Source organism: Ahaetulla prasina, chromosome 4 (genome assembly GCF_028640845.1).
Source record: "Ahaetulla prasina isolate Xishuangbanna chromosome 4, ASM2864084v1, whole genome shotgun sequence".
Classification (NCBI taxonomy): Eukaryota; Metazoa; Chordata; class Lepidosauria; order Squamata; family Colubridae; genus Ahaetulla; species Ahaetulla prasina.
The window spans coordinates 146,042,973-146,061,063 of record NC_080542.1 but is presented as its reverse complement, the minus strand read 5'-3'; the positions used below and the strand labels follow the sequence as shown (position 1 = coordinate 146,061,063).

General features: G+C 39.6%; 1 protein-coding gene across 4 annotated transcripts in view; it reads right to left on the bottom strand.

Moving 5' to 3' along the window:
• The window catches only part of NKTR (natural killer cell triggering receptor), a 45,121-nt gene extending 28,816 nt beyond the window's left edge, over window positions 1-16,305 (bottom strand). The window contains exons 1-6 of one of the 4 annotated variants that reach the window (XM_058179918.1): window positions 16,153-16,305; window positions 14,139-14,232; window positions 11,676-11,750; window positions 8,987-9,094; window positions 4,631-4,675; window positions 2,423-2,510 (exon numbers count right to left, since the gene is read on the bottom strand). In XM_058179918.1, coding sequence (XP_058035901.1) covers window positions 2,423-2,510; window positions 4,631-4,675; window positions 8,987-9,094; window positions 11,676-11,750; window positions 14,139-14,196 — 374 coding nt within the window. In that variant the 5' untranslated portion in view covers window positions 14,197-14,232; window positions 16,153-16,305. Of the gene's footprint in view, window positions 1-2,422; window positions 4,676-8,986; window positions 9,529-11,675; window positions 11,751-14,138; window positions 14,233-16,152 lie in introns of those variants that run through there. The other 3 variants (XM_058179919.1, XM_058179921.1, XM_058179920.1) reach the window with 3 other exon arrangements.
• Between the last annotated feature and the right edge of the window lie 1,786 nt (window positions 16,306-18,091).

Sequence of the window (18,091 nt, the reverse complement as noted above, 5' to 3'; positions counted from 1 at the left end):
GCTGGCGCCACCACCACCAAAGTGAGTCTGTAAGATATACGTTTTGATGTGTTTTTAAAATTGTAAGCAGTTTAGAGTCACCTTGTAAGGGAGATGGGAGCCATAAAAACTTAATAAATAAATAATCAGCTGTATTAATCAAGTGCTCTTGTAAATATTGCCATATAATATTAAATAAACTTTAGAGCCCATTAGCAGCTTCGTGAGCCAAGTATTAGCAGTTGTACTTTCGCTAGTTCAAGTAAGCTTTGAAACTGGAAAAAAGTATGGAAGAGCGAACAAATTATTTATTTTCCACTATATATCTAATTCATGCCAATCTCAAGCATAAGGGAAGCTATCTGTCTGCCAAACTAGACCACAGAAATCTCTATAAACCTGCATTACCTTCCTAATGAGGTCAAAGTTATTTCCAATTTTATACTGATTTTCCATTTTGGGGACATTCCTTAGGAAGCAAGCTAAATATACCTCTTATCTGAACGTTATTCAATAATGGCAGAGACCTCTTTTCTGTTTAATCTAGAGAAGTGATCCCTTTAAGAAAATAACAAAGCTCCATTCATTCTTATCAAGAAAGATGGCAAACTTGAGGGAAAAATATCATACATAGCAACCAGGACAGTAATTCTATTAAACATGCTTGAAATCAGTAACAACCAAAATTCATCAAATACCAAAAATCTAAGTTGTCTTGTCTCAAACACAAGATGAAATGAATACAGCTTGTGTTTTTGTAAATGCTAATACTGGAATATAGGTGGAGGAATAGGAAAAGAGAAAATGTTGAACCACACATTTTAATAAAATCTAGCAAAATCACTTGGAAGTACAGCAGGTTAAATTCACTTCAACTCTTGCTAACAAAATTAAAAATCTGAAATGGGTTTTGTAGCCAATTTCCTCAACAATATAACTCTACTTCAGATTTTCAAAGGGATAGAAAATGCGAGCAAAAATTAATATGGAGTCTATACAACAAATGTTAAAATTACATTGTACTTGGCTATCTGTAAACTAACACTGGTCGAAATCAACTTTTATTATACAGGCAGTCCTTGAATTACGACTGTAATTGAAACTGGAATTACGGTTGTAAATCATTAGAGTTGTCGGTCGATATGACATGACATGACTGTGTGTGAAGTTACAATAGTTTTTTTCACAGTGGTCATTAAGTAAATGCTGCAGTCATTAAGTGAATTCCATTTTCACCCAAATGAAATCACCCAAGGGGTGATTTTTGCCAGAAGCCAGATGTTAGAAACTGGCAAAAATGTGTAGAAAAGTAGTCACATGACCTTGGGCTGCTACAAAGAGCCATAAATAAGTAAGCTGGTTGTCAAGCATCCAAAATATTCATGTGACATGGTGTGTGTTGTATATGTTTGCGTGTTTCTGTCATAAATCCAAAAATGGATTTTAAGTAGCTCTGGGAGGCTCCATGATTAAGTGACCAGCTGTATGATGAGGGCTGCCTGTAGATGACTATACAGATAAGTTCTCAACTTATGACCACAATTGAGCCCAAAATTTCATTTACTAACCAAGACAGGTAAGTGAAATTTTGCTCATTTTATGACCTTTATTGCCACAGCTGTTAAATGAATCACTGCAGTTGTTAAGTTAGTAACACAGATGTTAAGTGAATCTGGCTTGCCCAGAAGCCAGATTCACTTTTGCTGGTCACAAAAGGGGATCACATGATCCTGGAACACTGCGACCATCATAAATATGAATCAGTTGTCAAGCATCCAAATTTTGACCATGTGACTGTGGAGATACTGCAATGGCCGTAAATGTGAAAAACGGTCATAAGTCACTTTTTTCAGCCATTGTAGCTTTGAACTGTCTTCTAAATGAATGGTTGTAAAATGAAGGACCACCTGTATTTTCTATTAGATCAACTTCAAGCATATTCAAGAGGTTTTCATCCCTGGAACTACTGCAGGTCTAAAAGATGGCTGGGTCCCATCGCAAAATTAAGAGGGCCGTCATCTGCCCCTTTTCTTGTGTTAAAAGAAAATGTGTGTGAATCTCTCCACCCAAACCATTTCTATGCACCTTTGGGTCTGGGAACTGATGAGAGATAAAAGCTATGAATTCAGTGCTTTCACAAAAGAAAATGCCTTTTCAGAATCTGAGATACGATATTCGTCTCGAAAGGTTTCTTTGTAAGAGAACACGAATAATAAATAATTCAAAATAATGCCTTTATATTCTGGCAGGGAACCATGCAAAGCTAATGAATTTGAAAACAGCACTGGATCTAGAAAAACCAAATAATTGTCTTTCATTGGTGAAAAGCAGAAATCTGCCTTTCGGTTCCTGTCCTTGTATAAATATTTTGGCAATACTATCTTTCTTACGAACAGTGTTTGTGCTTTTAAAAAAACGCAACTCTCAAATGAAGTTTACTTACATGAAAAACTGGGAACCATTCGTATGTTTCCCTCTGTTTGCCATTGACAAAAGAAAGGCTCGGTCGTGTTTCAAAATAAAGTTTTCATCTGTGTTGAAAGAGGAGACAAAGCAGAGACAAGTCAGCCTCCCCCTGGCATTTAGACCCTTTCCAAGTATCAATCATGAAGAATTATCCCATTATGCAGTAAAAACTCAAAAACGATCTATGCCATTAGAAAGAGACGGTAGAAAGAGACGGTTTGCACGCAAGCAATCATTGAGCAGCCTTTAATTGAGAATATTCGGAAGTTTCAGTATTACAAGACACTTTTACCATCTCGTTAACCGCTTTTGTGGGGGGTCTCTGGCTGTTCTTCAATATTGCAGAGATTTCTTCAGCCCTGCTATTGAAACACGTTTCCTCTAGTTGCAGAATGAGCAGACCACAAGCAGTTCCACGGAACGACGGTACTATAGGTTCCTTTGGTATAGCCATTGACTAGCCACAGTTAAGAGAGAGTTTGCATCTCAGTGAACATTTCCATGAAATGAGAGCACTAAGGAAGTTCAAATTTCCTTTGTGAAAAGGCAATATGCCTTGCATCGTTGTTGTTGTTTTTAAAAAAAACACTGTGTAGATCAGTTCTTCTCAATCCTGGCATTTTTAAGATATGTGGGCTTCAAATCCCGGAATTCTTCGGCCAGCCACAGTGAATTCTGGCAGCTCAAGCCCTCATATCTTAGCTTTGCCAAAGTTGAGAAACACTAGTGTAGATACTTCCTTATTGTTAATCAACTGGCAATAAGGTAAGAACAATTCCAAAGCATTTTCTCCAGGAATTTGTAGGCTAAGCATCACCAGCATGCAATAAAGTTGGGTTTGATCAGAAAACACAGAATCCTCTACACCAAAAAGCTTTTTTCTTTGATCTGGACAGAGAAACCACTTTGACTCCTTCGCAAAAGTAATTAAACTAATTATGTGGCGTTCTGGTGCTCTCTTGAGATCAGTAGTTTTCTGGTAGACTTTTCATGACCCAACTTAATAACACCATGAATGCTAGAAACTAGAAGCCCACTCCCTTCTAGCACAGATGTTACCTAGTTGGGTCACAAAATGTCTCCACCAAACTCAGAGACCACCAGGGACCCTGTCAGTTCAAACCTGAGTTACAAATGTTCTATTGATAATTAAATTATGATTTGTTTCTTATGCTAATTCTCAACTACAAACAACAGCCATCCACAAAACGAGAACATCACATAGGTTTCTTTCAGTTTCATTGCGGAAAAATCTCATTTTACAACATGCTGTTCTGACTGATGATTACAGAAACTATTGGCAGCTTTAACCAAATTTTATTAGCAGCCATAACTGTACAGTACCAGGACAGTTGTACTTACCCAATTCAAAATCTTAGAAGAAAAGAATCAAAAACCTTTACAATACAGATTGGCAGAAGAACAGAAGAATAATTGCTGTTGTATTCTGTGATTAAGCATTTTTATTTAGAATGTAATTTTGTACAAAGCAGCTCATTTAGAAAAGGTTATTCTCCTCTAGGACATATTTGGAATCAACCTAACAAGAAAAACTGTTTGGTATCTGATTTATAATCCAATAATTTTAAAACATGCCCCAAATAATTGAGAAGACACATACAAACCTCGAAAAGGGCAGGGAAAGGGAAGGAGCACCTGAGTTGAAAGACAAGTAGGTGACATCCCAAGGACGTCTTGTTCCGAACCGAAGGCCATCTTGGGCCTCTCAAACTATTTTGGGGTTCCTCTCCAAAGCTACACGGACCCAGCCACAAATTCATTAACAGCCGACCAGAGATTTATTAGGAAGGGTGCAGGGGAACAGTTTGAATTTGTGTTGAGCTTTTGTGTCTTACCTTTTCATTTTGCAAAAGATCACATTCTCTATAAACAAAAGAATATGTTGACAGTTTTAGGCAGGAAGACAGGAGTTGGCATGAATCAAGTTGGCTAGCCTCCATGCTGAAGTCAAGTTTTAACCACTACAATTGCCGCCATAAACGTTGACTGTTAACGCTAATATTTACAGTCTTAAGAATTTTAAAACTCTCATGCACACAGAGAATATCCATGCAATATTATACTTTCATGCAAGAGGAGCTATATAAACCTGGTTATGAAAAGCTGAAATTGGAATTTGCAAAACTGAAGCCACCGAGGTTTAAAATAACTGCTTGAAGCTTACCTTTAAAATATCCTCCATAAATAGACTCGCCACCTTTTCCGTTACCTAGCATTAAGAAGGCAGAATGTTAAATCCTGGAAAACGCCGCTAAATAATTTAATTAGTCACATAGCATGTTTACCAGTATGAAATTGGCAGTGAGATCTGCAAGATTCCTAATTTTAAAATACGGGTAAATTACAATTACAGGTAGTCCTTGACTTACTACCACAATTGAGCCCAAAATTTTTGTCACTACCATGTTTCTCCGAAAACATGGCCCACCCTAATAATAAGCCAACCCTAATTTTTTTGAGGGTGGGCCTAATATTACCCCTACCCCAAAAATAAGCCGGGGGATAGGCGTGGCCAGCATGAGTGGCAGCGGGGGCGTGGGGGGGGAGGTAACTGTCCAGCTGCAGCTGCAGCCCGCTGGCCGCTTGGGGCAGTGCAAATACCGCTTTTGCTTTTCTCTTTCTATGCGCAGTGCTTGTGTTTGTTGGGACGCTTCCCTGAAGCCGGCAGCTCCGCAGCCAGGTGCTTTGCTTTTTCCCTCTTTTTGGGAGGCTCGTGGGAGGCTTTTTGGCAAACGGGAGGAAAATGGGGAGGGGGATTTTCCTGCTTGTCATCCTTCCCTCAGTCTGTGCTGAGCTGGAATGGATGGATGGCAGGCAGGAAAATCCCCCTCCCCATTTTCCTCCCGTTTGTTGCCAAAAAGCCTCCATTCCGAATGCTTAAGGTTCGGAATGGAGGCAACGGTGCATCCGTGGCACATCCAGCTCACCGAGTCTGGCCTGCTGCAAAACTCAAAAATAGTTAAGACTGCCTCAAAAATAAGCCCAAGTACTTATTTTCTAGTCTAAAAGAAAATAAGACTCTGTCTTATTTTCTGAGAAACACGGTAAGTTAGACAGTTAAGTGAGTTTTGCCCATTTTATGACCTTTCTTGCCACAGCTGTTAAATGAGTCACTGCAGTTGATGAGTTACCATCACCATTGTTAAGTGAATCTGGCCTCTGCAGTGACTCTGCTTTTCAAAAAACGATCACGTGACCCTGGGACACTGCACCCTCGTAAATACGAGTCAGTTGCCAAGCATCTGAATTCTGATCACGTGACCCCCCCCCTGGAAGCTGCCACGGTCATGTGAAAAATGGTCAGAAAAATGGTCATTTTTACAGTGCTGTTGTAACTTTGAATGGTCACTAAACAAATCAAGGACTATCTGTAGCACTAAATAATTTAACTAGTCACACAGCATGTTTACCAGAGAGGAATTGGCAGTAGGCTCTGTGAGATTCCTCATTTTAAATTGCAGATAGTTTACAATTAAGGTAGTTGAGTGCAGGTGATAACAGGTACGCTTTGGATATGGGCAGCAGGTACAGATAATCCTAAATGAGCAACCACAACAGAGCCTGTCCATTAGCAGAATGGGACAACTTGCCACAGCCCACTCACCACGGTCAACTCGCCGCTCCGGGACAATTCTGTTCAATTATTTTAAATAAATTAAGTAAATAATTTCATTTTTGCCATTCACGTTTCATTCTCTCTCCTTTTGTATCCTTTCTTTAATTCTTTTATTCCACCATTTCTTTGATATTAGTGTAACTCCTGTCCCGCAGTGAGTTGTCCTCTGGTGAATTGGCCGTGGTGAGCTGGCTGAGGTAAACTGTCACAGACCCGCCCATTAGGGTCTATCGTTTGTTATGGCGGCTGTAAGCAAGAATACTGTAGCCATTAAGTAAATGTGGCAGTCATAAGCATGAGCTCATTGTTTGCAGAGTCTGGCGGAAAAGTGAAAACGCAGGTTTTCAACAAAACTGTTCTAAAATGTTTTCACTGTGGGACGCTGCCTTAAATGGGGTTGCGTTGGGATCATGTGACTGCTGGACAACTGGAACTTAGGATATGGGTCCTAAGTCCCCCTTTTCAGGTAGGCTGCAACTCTGAACGCGATTTATAAGTGGCGCAGGGGCTAGAATACAGGATTGCAGGCTAACTCATTGCTGACTGCCAGGAGTTCAATCCTGACAGGGCTCAAGACTGATTCAGCCTTCCATCCATCTGAGGTTGGTAAAATGAAGACCCAGATTGTTGGACGGCAATATGCTGACATTTGTAAACCGCTTAGAGCAAAGCGGTTTAAATCAGGGGGTCTCCAACCTTGGCAATTTTAAGCCTGGAGGACTTCAACTCCCAGAATGCCCCAGCCAGCTTTGCTGGCTGGGGAATTCTGGGAGCTGAAGTCCTACAGGCTTAAAATTGCCAAGGCTGGAGACCCCCTGATTTAAAGCACTGTGAAGCAGTATATAAGCTACTGCCACATGGGGTTTTGTAGTGATCACATGACTGTGGGAAGGCTGATCCCTGGAACTTAGGATATGAGTCGTAAGTCCCCTTTTTCAGGTAGACTGTAACTTCAAAAGTTCGTGAAGTGACCAGCAGTAAGCCAAGGACCACATGCATACTTTAAAGTTTAAACTCTATTATTGTTCTGCACTATATTATAAACAAACATATACAAATTTATGTTTAAAGTACTCAATTGCCGATCTTCAAGATGGAATAATTACATATATTTTCCACTTTAAACATTGGCACTCCTCAATTTATGATTACAATTGAGCCCAACATTTCCATTGCTAAGCAAGACAGTTGTTAGGTTTTGCCCCATTTTATGACCTTTCTTGCCATAGTTGTTAAGTGAATTGCTGCAGTTGTTAAGTTAGTAGCACGGTGGTTAAATGAATCCAGCTTCCCCATTGACTTTGCTTGTGAGGTGGCTGCAAAAGGGAATTACATGACACTGCAACTGTCATAAATATGAACCAGCTGCCAAGCGTTGGAATTTTAGTCATGTGACTATGGGGATGCTGCAAAGGTTCTTTGAAAAATGGTCATAAGTCACTTTATTCACTGCCATTGTAACATCAAATGGCCACTAAAGAATGGTTGTAATTCAAGGACTACCAGTAGTCCAAATAATGCAACCATTTTGTGGGATTAACTGCACTAATTAAGACCCATCTGTTATTTATGAAAGGGATTTCCTCAAATGCATCTCCAGTGCTGTTTGTTGAAAATTCCAACTATTCCCTTGTGACTTTGAGATAGGCCTAATTGAATCCTCCCTACAAATAACACTAACATTGGCACGTGTACAGACAGCACAGGGAAACCACAACTCCTCCTCATCTTATCTTTAAGAGATTACACAATTAGGGAGAGACAAAACAAGGCCTGTGAAGATGCCAAATTTGGTCTGACAGAAAAAATTAAGCTGTGATTTTTTGGGAACAGGCCCGGGAAAGCAATGCTTGGGTTTCTCTTCTCAAAATCTTTTTTCCCCTCCCTCTTCACAGTTTATAGTTGCTTCCTATTTAATCTCACATTGACTCAATCGTCTTGGGGACATTCTCCTTACATTTAAGTAAAGCCTGCACAGGGGATGTGTACATTTTGTAGCAGTGACTAAACTAAGCATTTGCAATTATTCACACATGCCAGCTAACAATAGCAATAGCACTTAAACACTGTTTCACAGTGCTTTTACAGCTCTCTCTAAGCAGTTTAGAGTCAGCATCTTGCCCCCAACAATCTGGCTCATTTGGAAAGACAGAAGGCTGAGTCAACCTTGATTCTGGCTTCCCCACTGACTTTACCTGTCAGAAGGTCACAAAACGGGATCATGTGACCTCATAATGGGAGACACAGGGTAAGGGTATGGGACTCAGTGGGGTGGGAAGGGACCCCAAGGAGCAGGAAGAAGGGCAGGAGATGCCTCAGAGGCTGGGGTAGGTCAGGGGCAGGGTCTGTGCTGCATTTAATGACCCACACGTTTAATGACTGGATTAGGGAAAGAAGGGAATGACTCATGCATATATGAGAGGGGAACTTTACCTTTCCTTTACCTTTAATGGGTGTGCAAGTCACTCAATGTACATGCAATAATTTATGACCAAAGAGAAACAGCTACATATAATAACAATAACAACAACAGCAATAACAACAACAACAACAACAATAATAATAATAATAATATTCAGAATAAATTTTAGAGTCAGAAGATAGGATTTTACCTTATATAAAACACTAATTAGAATGTCTTAAAAAAACTAATGTTTTAATTCCAGATATAATACAATCTATTCTTAAAGTTACCATTCTTATAACGTAATATGAGAGCTAACAGCATATCCAAGCTATTTCTTTTTCAGAAAAGAAAGGTCATTTACTGTAGATATTTAAATATATTCAAATTCCTCATAATATTTTTACAGGCAACTGATAAATTTCGGCAACCTTTTAATTACAATGGAAACCTCTCCTCCAATTTGGGGTGATGAATTAAGGTAAGGTCGTTTCATCTACCTTCGCTAAAATCTCCGCCTTGAATTATGAAGCTTTTAACCACGCGATGGAAAGTTGAACCTTTGTAGCAAAGCTTTTTTCCAGTTGTTTTCCCAATTCCCTTTTCACCTATAAGGAGGAAATATATGTAAGCTCTCAGCAGTGTTACAAGCCATGATGTCAAAGAGAGGCGAATGAGTCAGATATTGCAACTTGGTCTCACATCACTTAAAGCCACAGGTGGTCACAATGCCATATGTGTATCCTGTTGTATGTACTGCACATAGCTGGACAAACATGACTTCTAAATAATCACCTACATTCGGCAGAGCTTCTGTTCCAATGGAAGACACTACTACCAGGAGCTAAACACAGAGGGGAAGTCATTTTTGACTGCCAATTAAGACTTCATTAAAGTAGCAGGATGAAGGTCTATGGAGATTCTCAGTCATCCAGGTCATGGTTGCCTCAAAGGTGCTTTTTCAAGAGGCCACTGGACTTTATTTTTCCTTGAAGACATTTCACTTCCCATCCACAAAGCTTCTTCAGTTCTGACTGAATGGTGGAGAATGGAAGGATTTATATTCCTTGTAGTCATCTGGTCCTTACAAAGTAAGTGAGGCTGCAGTCCTTTCAGCAGTTCCAAGAAGGTTCCACACCCACTTGCACTATTCAGGTGACCCCGAGGGCACAGATAAATCCCCAAGTAGCCTCAACAGCTTTCTAATTACCAGATGACTGCGGGGAATACAAATCCTTCCATTCTCCACCATTCAGTCAGAACTGAAGAAGCTTCTTGGATGAGAAGTGAAATATCCTTTTGAAAAAGCACCTTTGGGATAGCAGGATGACCTTATTGTCCAGAGATAAGATTACATGTTTCACTGTTATCAAATCATAGTTGGATGCTTTGGCAATGCTTTTTTTTTTTCCTGGCATGGGAATTTCACAATATAGAAACATTCAGTATGGAGAAATGTGCTTGGAGTTGCCTTGAATATATTTGATACCATCAGCACTGACAAAATCACATCAGTCAATTGCAAAAGGCAGCTTTACTTGGAACAGCTGACATCCTGCAACAATACCTTTAACACCATCAAACATCCACATCTGCCTATCCTGGGTCCTTGGGAAGGACTCGATAGGTGGACAAAAAGGCCCAATCCAGTCTGAACGTCTGGCTGACTGTGCGACGAACAACAACAACAACAACAACAATGGTTAAAAAGAATACAGGTATTCCTTGACTCATGACCACAACTGGAACCAGAAATTCTGTTGCTAAGCAAGGCTTAGAGTTAAGTGAATTGCACCCAATTTTTGCCAAAGTTGTTAAGCAAATCACTGCAGTTGTTAAGAAAATCACACATCATGAAGCGATTCTGGCTTCTCTATGGACTTTGCTTGTCAGAAGCCAGCTGGCAAGATTACAAATGGTGATCACATGACCTTGAGGTGCTGCAACTGTTATAAATATATGCTGGTTGCCAAGTGCCCAAATTTTGATCAAGTGACAGGGGGCAACATTGTGCTGGTCGTTAGGTGCGAGAACCAGTTGTTAAGTCCAGTATTTTCAATACTGTTGTAACTCTGAGTAGCCACTAAATGTATGGCTGCAAGTCAAGGACTACCTATATGGAATCAGGACCCCACAAACAACTTAGTTTTTCCTACTCGCCCTCCTACCTCTTCAAAGTTTAATGTCACTGATAAGATGTTGGTCAACCTGATTTAGTTAAATCATACTTTCACACTGGCTGGCTCCTTTTCTCTAGGGCTGGGCAGGGGAAAAAAGATTAACCCAATACAGATGGGATGTTGAAATTCTCGGGAGCAGATGAAATTCCAGGTTCCCTTGAGCATTGGTAGGGAAAAGGCTACTAACACTGCAGTAGCTCAATCCTGCGGTACAGCTCAACTCTGTAATTTTCAGAGATACCCTGTATCAAATAAAACTCTGCAAAAATAACATTTAGGTATAACTAAGTAACATTTAGACATTCCATTTTTATCCCTTTGTTCTAGCTCAATGAAAGAGTACAGGCAGTCCTTGACTTACAACTACAATTGAGCCAAACATTTCTGTTGCTAAGCGAGACAGCTGTTAAGTGGGTTTTGCCCCCTTTTACCATCTTTTTTACCAACTGCTATTAAGTGAATCACTGCAGTTGTTCAGTTCATCACACGGTTGTTAAGTGAATCCGGCCTCCCCGTTGACTTTGCTTATTGGAAGAATAGCAACCGTCACAAATATAAATCAGTTGCCAAGCATTTCAATTTTGATCATGTGATCATAGGGATGCTGCAAAATTATCATAAGTCATATTTTTCAGTGAAGTTGTAACTTCGAATGGTCACTAAACACTGTTGTAAGTCAAGGACTATCTGTATACAGCCCACTTTTGTAGTAGGCTTTGGTTCACTCCTAACAGACATTTCCAAAAAACAGAGATCCTTCAATAAGCATCTATGCCCTAAAGGAAATTCATATTTGTTACTCTATAGGAATAGATTAATAGTTTGAAAAAAAGGATTCTGTGCATTACAGATTTTTAAAAATCTGCTAAGAACAATTTCTGGCATCCAAGAAAGAAGCAGGCAGTCATTTATGCCTGACCTTGTGTTTCTTTTCCCAGTGGCTCCAAAGATAAGTCATGGTATAATTGCAATAAAATTATAATTATTTACAACTGTTAACACGACGTACCTGTGCATAGACAAAGGAAGTTTTTGCAAGTCCTTGGACATACATCAGAGAAAAGCTGAAATATGATACGACCAACTGGAATACAAATTAAAGTTTAATTACATTCCATTTTTACAACAGCCAACCAAAGCCTATTGCAGTTTTTTTATGATTACCTTATCATGGATTTAAACTGCTGTGGAAATTAAACTGTTTTCTCATTTTTCAATTTAAATGAACCTTCAATCAACTATCTGCTTGCCCTTTCTCAAGCCTACATGTATCTTACAGAAACTGCAACCGTCTCACATTCTGTTTTACAGTAAAGAGAGGAAAAACAAGTGAAAGCCACAGCCAGAGTACTTAGAAATGCTTAGTGATCACTTTCATTTTCCACAAATGACTAGGTTAAGAATTTTTATGTGCTCTAATTATAATCCTAGTCCAAAAATAACGATTTTATAACACGTCGGAGCAAGTAAGTTGCAGTGAGAATTTCTAGAAAAACAACAACAACAACAACAAAAAAAAGGAATTTTGGTTAGTAACTATTTTCCAATCCCACATATGGTTAAGTATGTATGTGACTTATACACATACCCAAACATAAAATATGTACAAAAACTGGTAATAATTCACTTTTTTCAGTGCCATTGTGATTTGAAGGATAATTAAATGAATGGTTATTAAGTCGAACATTACTTGTAAAGTGACAAGCTTGGTATTCATCAGCAGGCATGCAGTACAATACAATATCTATCTTCTTTATTATTTTTATAAATAACTCAAGGTAGCAAATATACCTAATATTCCTTCCTCCTCTTATTTTCCCTCCAACAGCAACCCTGTGAGGTGGTTTGACTGAGAGAGAGAGAGACCCAAAGTAAAAATAGAATTCACCGTCTCCTGGTGATTGGCCCTAAGTCACCCATGATTAGCCCTAAGACAGTCTGCTGTCACGGTTGGGACTACAGCTCTCAGTCTCCCAGTTTCTGGTCTGTGCCTTAAGCACCAGATCAAATATTGCTTCCATTGTGTATTGTTTTGTGTTTTTTTTTATTTTGTATAAGATTCCTCTAGTTACTGTGTGGGATGAGAAGCTATGCTTATTTAAATTATTCCCATACTTTCAGCTAAAAGGAGTAAGGTTTACACTGTTATACAAACCATATTTTCATATCAGTTATCTAAACGCAAGTGATACATTTGTTTTGTAAATGTATTTTATTTATTTATTTATTTATTTATTTAATATATGAAACACATTTACCAAATAGAAAAAGTATCATTTATGTTTGGATCACTGGCATGAGAATATGCTTCTTTGTAAAAAAATGTAATTACTTTACATCTTTTAGCTGAAAGTATAGGAACCAAAATGTTTAGAATACAAAAAAACATCTGGACTGATTTTAATTGTTTCTAAGCGGTTTTCCTCCAATTAAATATTCAAAGCAGATTGATATATGAAAATAAAAAGCACTTTTATTCCTAAAAACTGACTATAAACCTAAAAGCAACACATTAAGAAATTATCCAGTGACTGAAGAATAGAAGTAGTAAAAGTAGGACACTTGGACACATCCCACATTGTATTAAAGTGTTTGGAACTGGAATAAAGACAGAGAGATGGTTTCATTCTTCTACCCACTTCTAAATTTTTAAGAAAGATTATCAGAAAATGTATTTAGTGTCATTTCCCCCCCTAATTATTGGATACAAGGCTGAACTGGTTGCAACAGCTGTCACTTTATTCATTTCCAGGCTTCATCTGGCTGATCTCACTCATTTGTACAATCATCATCATCTTCATCATCATCATCAGGAATTAAATCAAAATTTTGCTGTGTCATTGCTATATTATATGCAATCAATTCTGGTTTATTTGTCGATACAACAAAAAGCTATAAGAGACCATGCAAGCACATATGTCATGATGAAAGAGAGAATAATAGAACTGGAAGGGAATTTGGAGGTTTTCTAGTCTCAATTCTCTTCTCAAGCAGGACGCTCTTACCATTCTACCACTTACCATTAAGTGTCCAGTGTCTTTTTAAAAGCCTCCAGTGAAGGAACACCCACAACTTTGGAGGTAAGCTATTCTACTGGTTAATTTTTCTGTTAGGAAATGTCTCCTTAATTCTAGGTTGCTTCGCTCCTTAATTAGTTTCCAACTATTGTTTCTTGTTTTGCCTTCTGGACCCCTCTTCTTTGTGGCAGCCCTTCAAATATTGAACAGTGCTATCATGTCACCCCTAGTCCTTCTTTTCACTTTGCATTGCTACTCTGAAATGCTATTTGACCATGTATAAAAATAGCATATAACCATTAAAATTCAAGTGCTGACAGGGACACAAAAGAGGGCTGTAAATAAAATCTAATTAATGAGAATCATTCATCTCCACAAGCATTAGCTCTAAGGTATCGCAATACCAATATTCTTTTCAGAAAAAAAGAGAGACTGATACAGCCCTCAGACCTTACCTGGTTCTCGATTAATTTCAATATCAAAGAAGCACTGAGGACGATCCTGTGCCCCCATGGTAGCAAGATGTCCTAATGCCCACTTCTTCACCACCTTCAGGGAAACAGAAGCATATCAAAATTTAAATATTGGATGAATCTTACAAGCACACAGAAGACTATTTATACGATAAAAAAATGCCCCACCCAGATCATAAAGCAGCCAATAAAATTGAGTACTAAGAATTTCACGTGATTCAAAAGGAACTATAATTGCTATTCACACTAAGGATTTACTATAGTAGTCCTCGACATACATGACTTAGACCTAGACTAACTTTATTGTCGCTTTGAATGTACAGTAATCAGCATACATTAAAATGAAATTTTGTTGCATACAGCTCTCAAAGGGTCTCCACCTCTAATATACACTACATAAACATGACAAAATAAATAAATACAAAATTATGCATTAACCCATATATATTATATGACACAGAGAAACAACACCATCTAGTTTGGATGTATACATGTATATGATGAGAGAAAGGAATCTTGCTGAGTTTACCAGATGGATGGCATAAGGAACAAAGCTGTTACTGACTCTGGTAGCCCTGCTAGAAACCTCCTCCCAGAGGGGAGCAACAGAAACCCTGTGAAATGGGTGTGTAGGGTCTCTAACAATGCTCTGAGCACTAAGCACATTAGCGCTTATAAGCAGTATCCTGAATGACAGGAAGCAAGCTTCCTAGAGCTTCCTATAATCTTCTCAGCTGTCCTCACCACTCTCTGTATGGACCTTCTAGCTGATGCTCTGCTGTCCTCAAACCAAACAGGGAGGCAGTTTGTTAAAACCCTCTAAACTTGCCTCTGTAAAAAGTGGCCAGGACTGAAGAAGATGCACCACTGAGTCCAAAATTTCTGCTGCTAAGTGAGACCATTGATGACTTTTGCCCCATTTTATGACTTTTCTTGCCATAGCTGTTAAGTGACTCACTGCAGTCGTTAAAGTTAGTAACACAGTTGTTAAGTGAATATGGCTTCCATACTGCAAAAGGGGTTAACATGATCATGGCAGATTGCAACCGTCATGAATAGGAGTCAGTTGCCAAGCGTATGAATTTTGATCACGTGATCATGTGGATGCTGTAATGGTCATCAAGTGTGGAAAAACGGTCGTAAGTCCCTTTTTTCAGTGCCCTTGTAACTTGGAACAGTCAGTCAATGAACTCTTGTAAATCAAGGATTACCTAAACACTGTCTGCACTGCTTACAATATAAAGCATTAAAAGTGCCAGAAAACAATTCAAATTAAAAAAAAAAAGAATAGAAAATTACATTTTATATAATCTCTCAGGAATTGAATAGTAAATCATACATTTATAAACATATGTATATGCATTTGTGTATGTTTGTGTCTGTCTCTGTCTTATCAATACACATACACACACACATTTTATAAATGCAGAATATATTTATTGCAGATATCATAATGCCTATGTTTTGTATGCATCGTTTGTAATCATAATCAGTGGCTGCCCATTCATTATGTCTGCAGCTAAAGTTAAGTATTTCCTCCCCATCCCAATAGGCTACAAGAAAGAGCGTCGGTTGCATGATGAAATATTGTGCATTTCTGCCTCTTATTTATTTTTTTAAGTAAAAGGCGACAATTTAAATATCCATTCAAAGGTTTGAAAACGAATGTTTCCTTTGGATCTTATTTAAAGGAAAAAGTAAACGATTTTTGGCAAGCGAAGCGAGGTGTAAACCATCCCTCTCCCTCTTTCTCCGGGACAAGCTGGGAATGATGGGCACTGGAACTCTTTTATCCTTATGAGGAGATGGAAGAGCGAAGCTGAGTCTCCTGAAAAATAAAGCTCTTTTTTCGGTAAGGAGAGAGAAATGCCATTGAGGAATACGTGAAGAAGAAGAAAAAACACAAGCATTGGCCCCGCTCCTTCGAGAGGACTAGCGCCTTTTCGGTGAAGCGGCTAACAGCTCTCGGAGAAGCCCGGCCCGGGGAGTTTGTTACCTGGCCGCGCCGGAGCTACTCGGTCCGTTCTCCGCCCCCGCACGCTTCAAGTCAGTCTGGCTCGCGGCCAAGCCCCTCGGCGTGAAGAAGCTACAAGAGCCCCTCAGCAGTATCGCCATTAACGGAAATCTTCTGAGGGGACGACGACGGGCGGGGGCGAGACGCGAGAGTACGCACGCGCACTCCCTCACCTAAGGCTACGCCCTCGGGATTTCCTTTCCATCCAATTGGCCTTTTTTTCGAACAGCCACGCCCTCGGCGCGCGAGTTGCGCCGCCTCCTCTCCACCTGCCGGGCCACGCCCACCCGCTCTTTTTTTCCCCCCTCCCTTTTCTTTAAATCTCCGAAAGAGGGCGGGACGCCCTACCCGCGCGCCTCACTCCCCCTTTCTCTTCCCGTGAGCGAGCGCGGCCCCGCCCAAAGCTTCGAGGGGTGGAGTCCAAACCGAACCAGCAATAACAACAGAGGGGGGGGGGAAAGGGCTGGGTGATTTTAAGTCTCGCGAGATCGCCTCGCTTTCACCTCCCCTCGCGCCGCCCTACTGTTTTGAAGATGTGGCAGTTGGCGTCTGGCTGTGAGGGAAGGAGGGTAGTGGCGTTGCTCAGTCTCGCCTTTAAAATAAAAGTTATACGTATTTAACTTTTAAAATTTCCTTCCCGTAGATCAGAACCTCAATAAAATAAGATGTGTACCCTGCAGGGTGTTATTTCCTGCTACTTGTTTCATTTTTGCCTTCAATAGGGTATTTTTAGTGGTGCATTTCTGGCAAGGACCTTGGAATAATCATATCCAATGATCTTAAGTGCCAAAGCCCACTGTAACAATATCGCCAAAAAGGCATTAAGGGTTGTAAACATAATCTTGCGTAGCTGCTTCTCCGGTAATATTACACCACTAACCAGAGCATACAAAACATTTGCTAGACCAATTCTTGAATACAGCTCATCTGTCCAACATTAATAGAATAGAATAGAATAGAATTTTATTGGCCAAGTGTGATTGGACACACAAGGAATTTGTCTTGGTGCATATGCTCTCAGTGTACATAAAAGAAGAGATACGTTCATCAAGGTACAACATTTACAACACAATTGATGATCAATATATCAATATAAATCATAAGGATTGCCAGCAACAAGTTATAGTCATACAGTCATAAGTGGAAAGAGATTGGTGATGGGAACTATGAAACGATTAATAGTAGTGCAGATTCAGTAAATAGTCTGACAGTGTTGAGGGAATTATTTGTTTAGCAGAGTGATGGGCTTCGGGAAAAAACTGTTCTTGTGTCTAGTTGTTCTGGTGTGCAGTGCTCTATAGCGTCGTTTTGAGGGTAGGAGTTGAAACAGTTTATGTCCAGGATGCGAGGGATCTGCAGATATTTTCACGGCCCTCATCTTGATTCGGGCAGTATAAAGGTCCTCAATGGGAGGGAAGGTGGTAGCAATTATTTTTCTGCAGTTCTAATTATCCTCTGAAGTCTGTGTTTTCTTGTTGGGTTGCAGAACCGAACCAGACAGTTATAGAGGTGCAAATGACAGACTCAATAATTCCTCTGTAGAATTGGATCAGCAGCTCCTTGGGCAGTTTGAGCTTACTGAGTTGGCGCAGAAAGAACATTCTTTGTTGTCCTTTTTTAATGATGTTTTTGATGTTAGCTGTCCATTTGAGATCTTGCGATATGATAGAACCCAGAAATTTGAAGGTTTCTACTGTTGATACTGTGTTGTCAAGTATTGTGAGAGGTGGAAGTATGGAAGGGTTTTCCTAAAGTCTACCACCATTTCTACGGTTTTGAGTGTGTTCAGTTCCAGATTGTTTTGGTTGCACCACAAGGCTAGTCGTTCGACCTCTTGTCTATATGCGGATTCGTCATTGTCTCGAATGAGACCAATCACTGTTGTGTCATCTGCGAACTTCAGTAGCTTAACAAATGGATC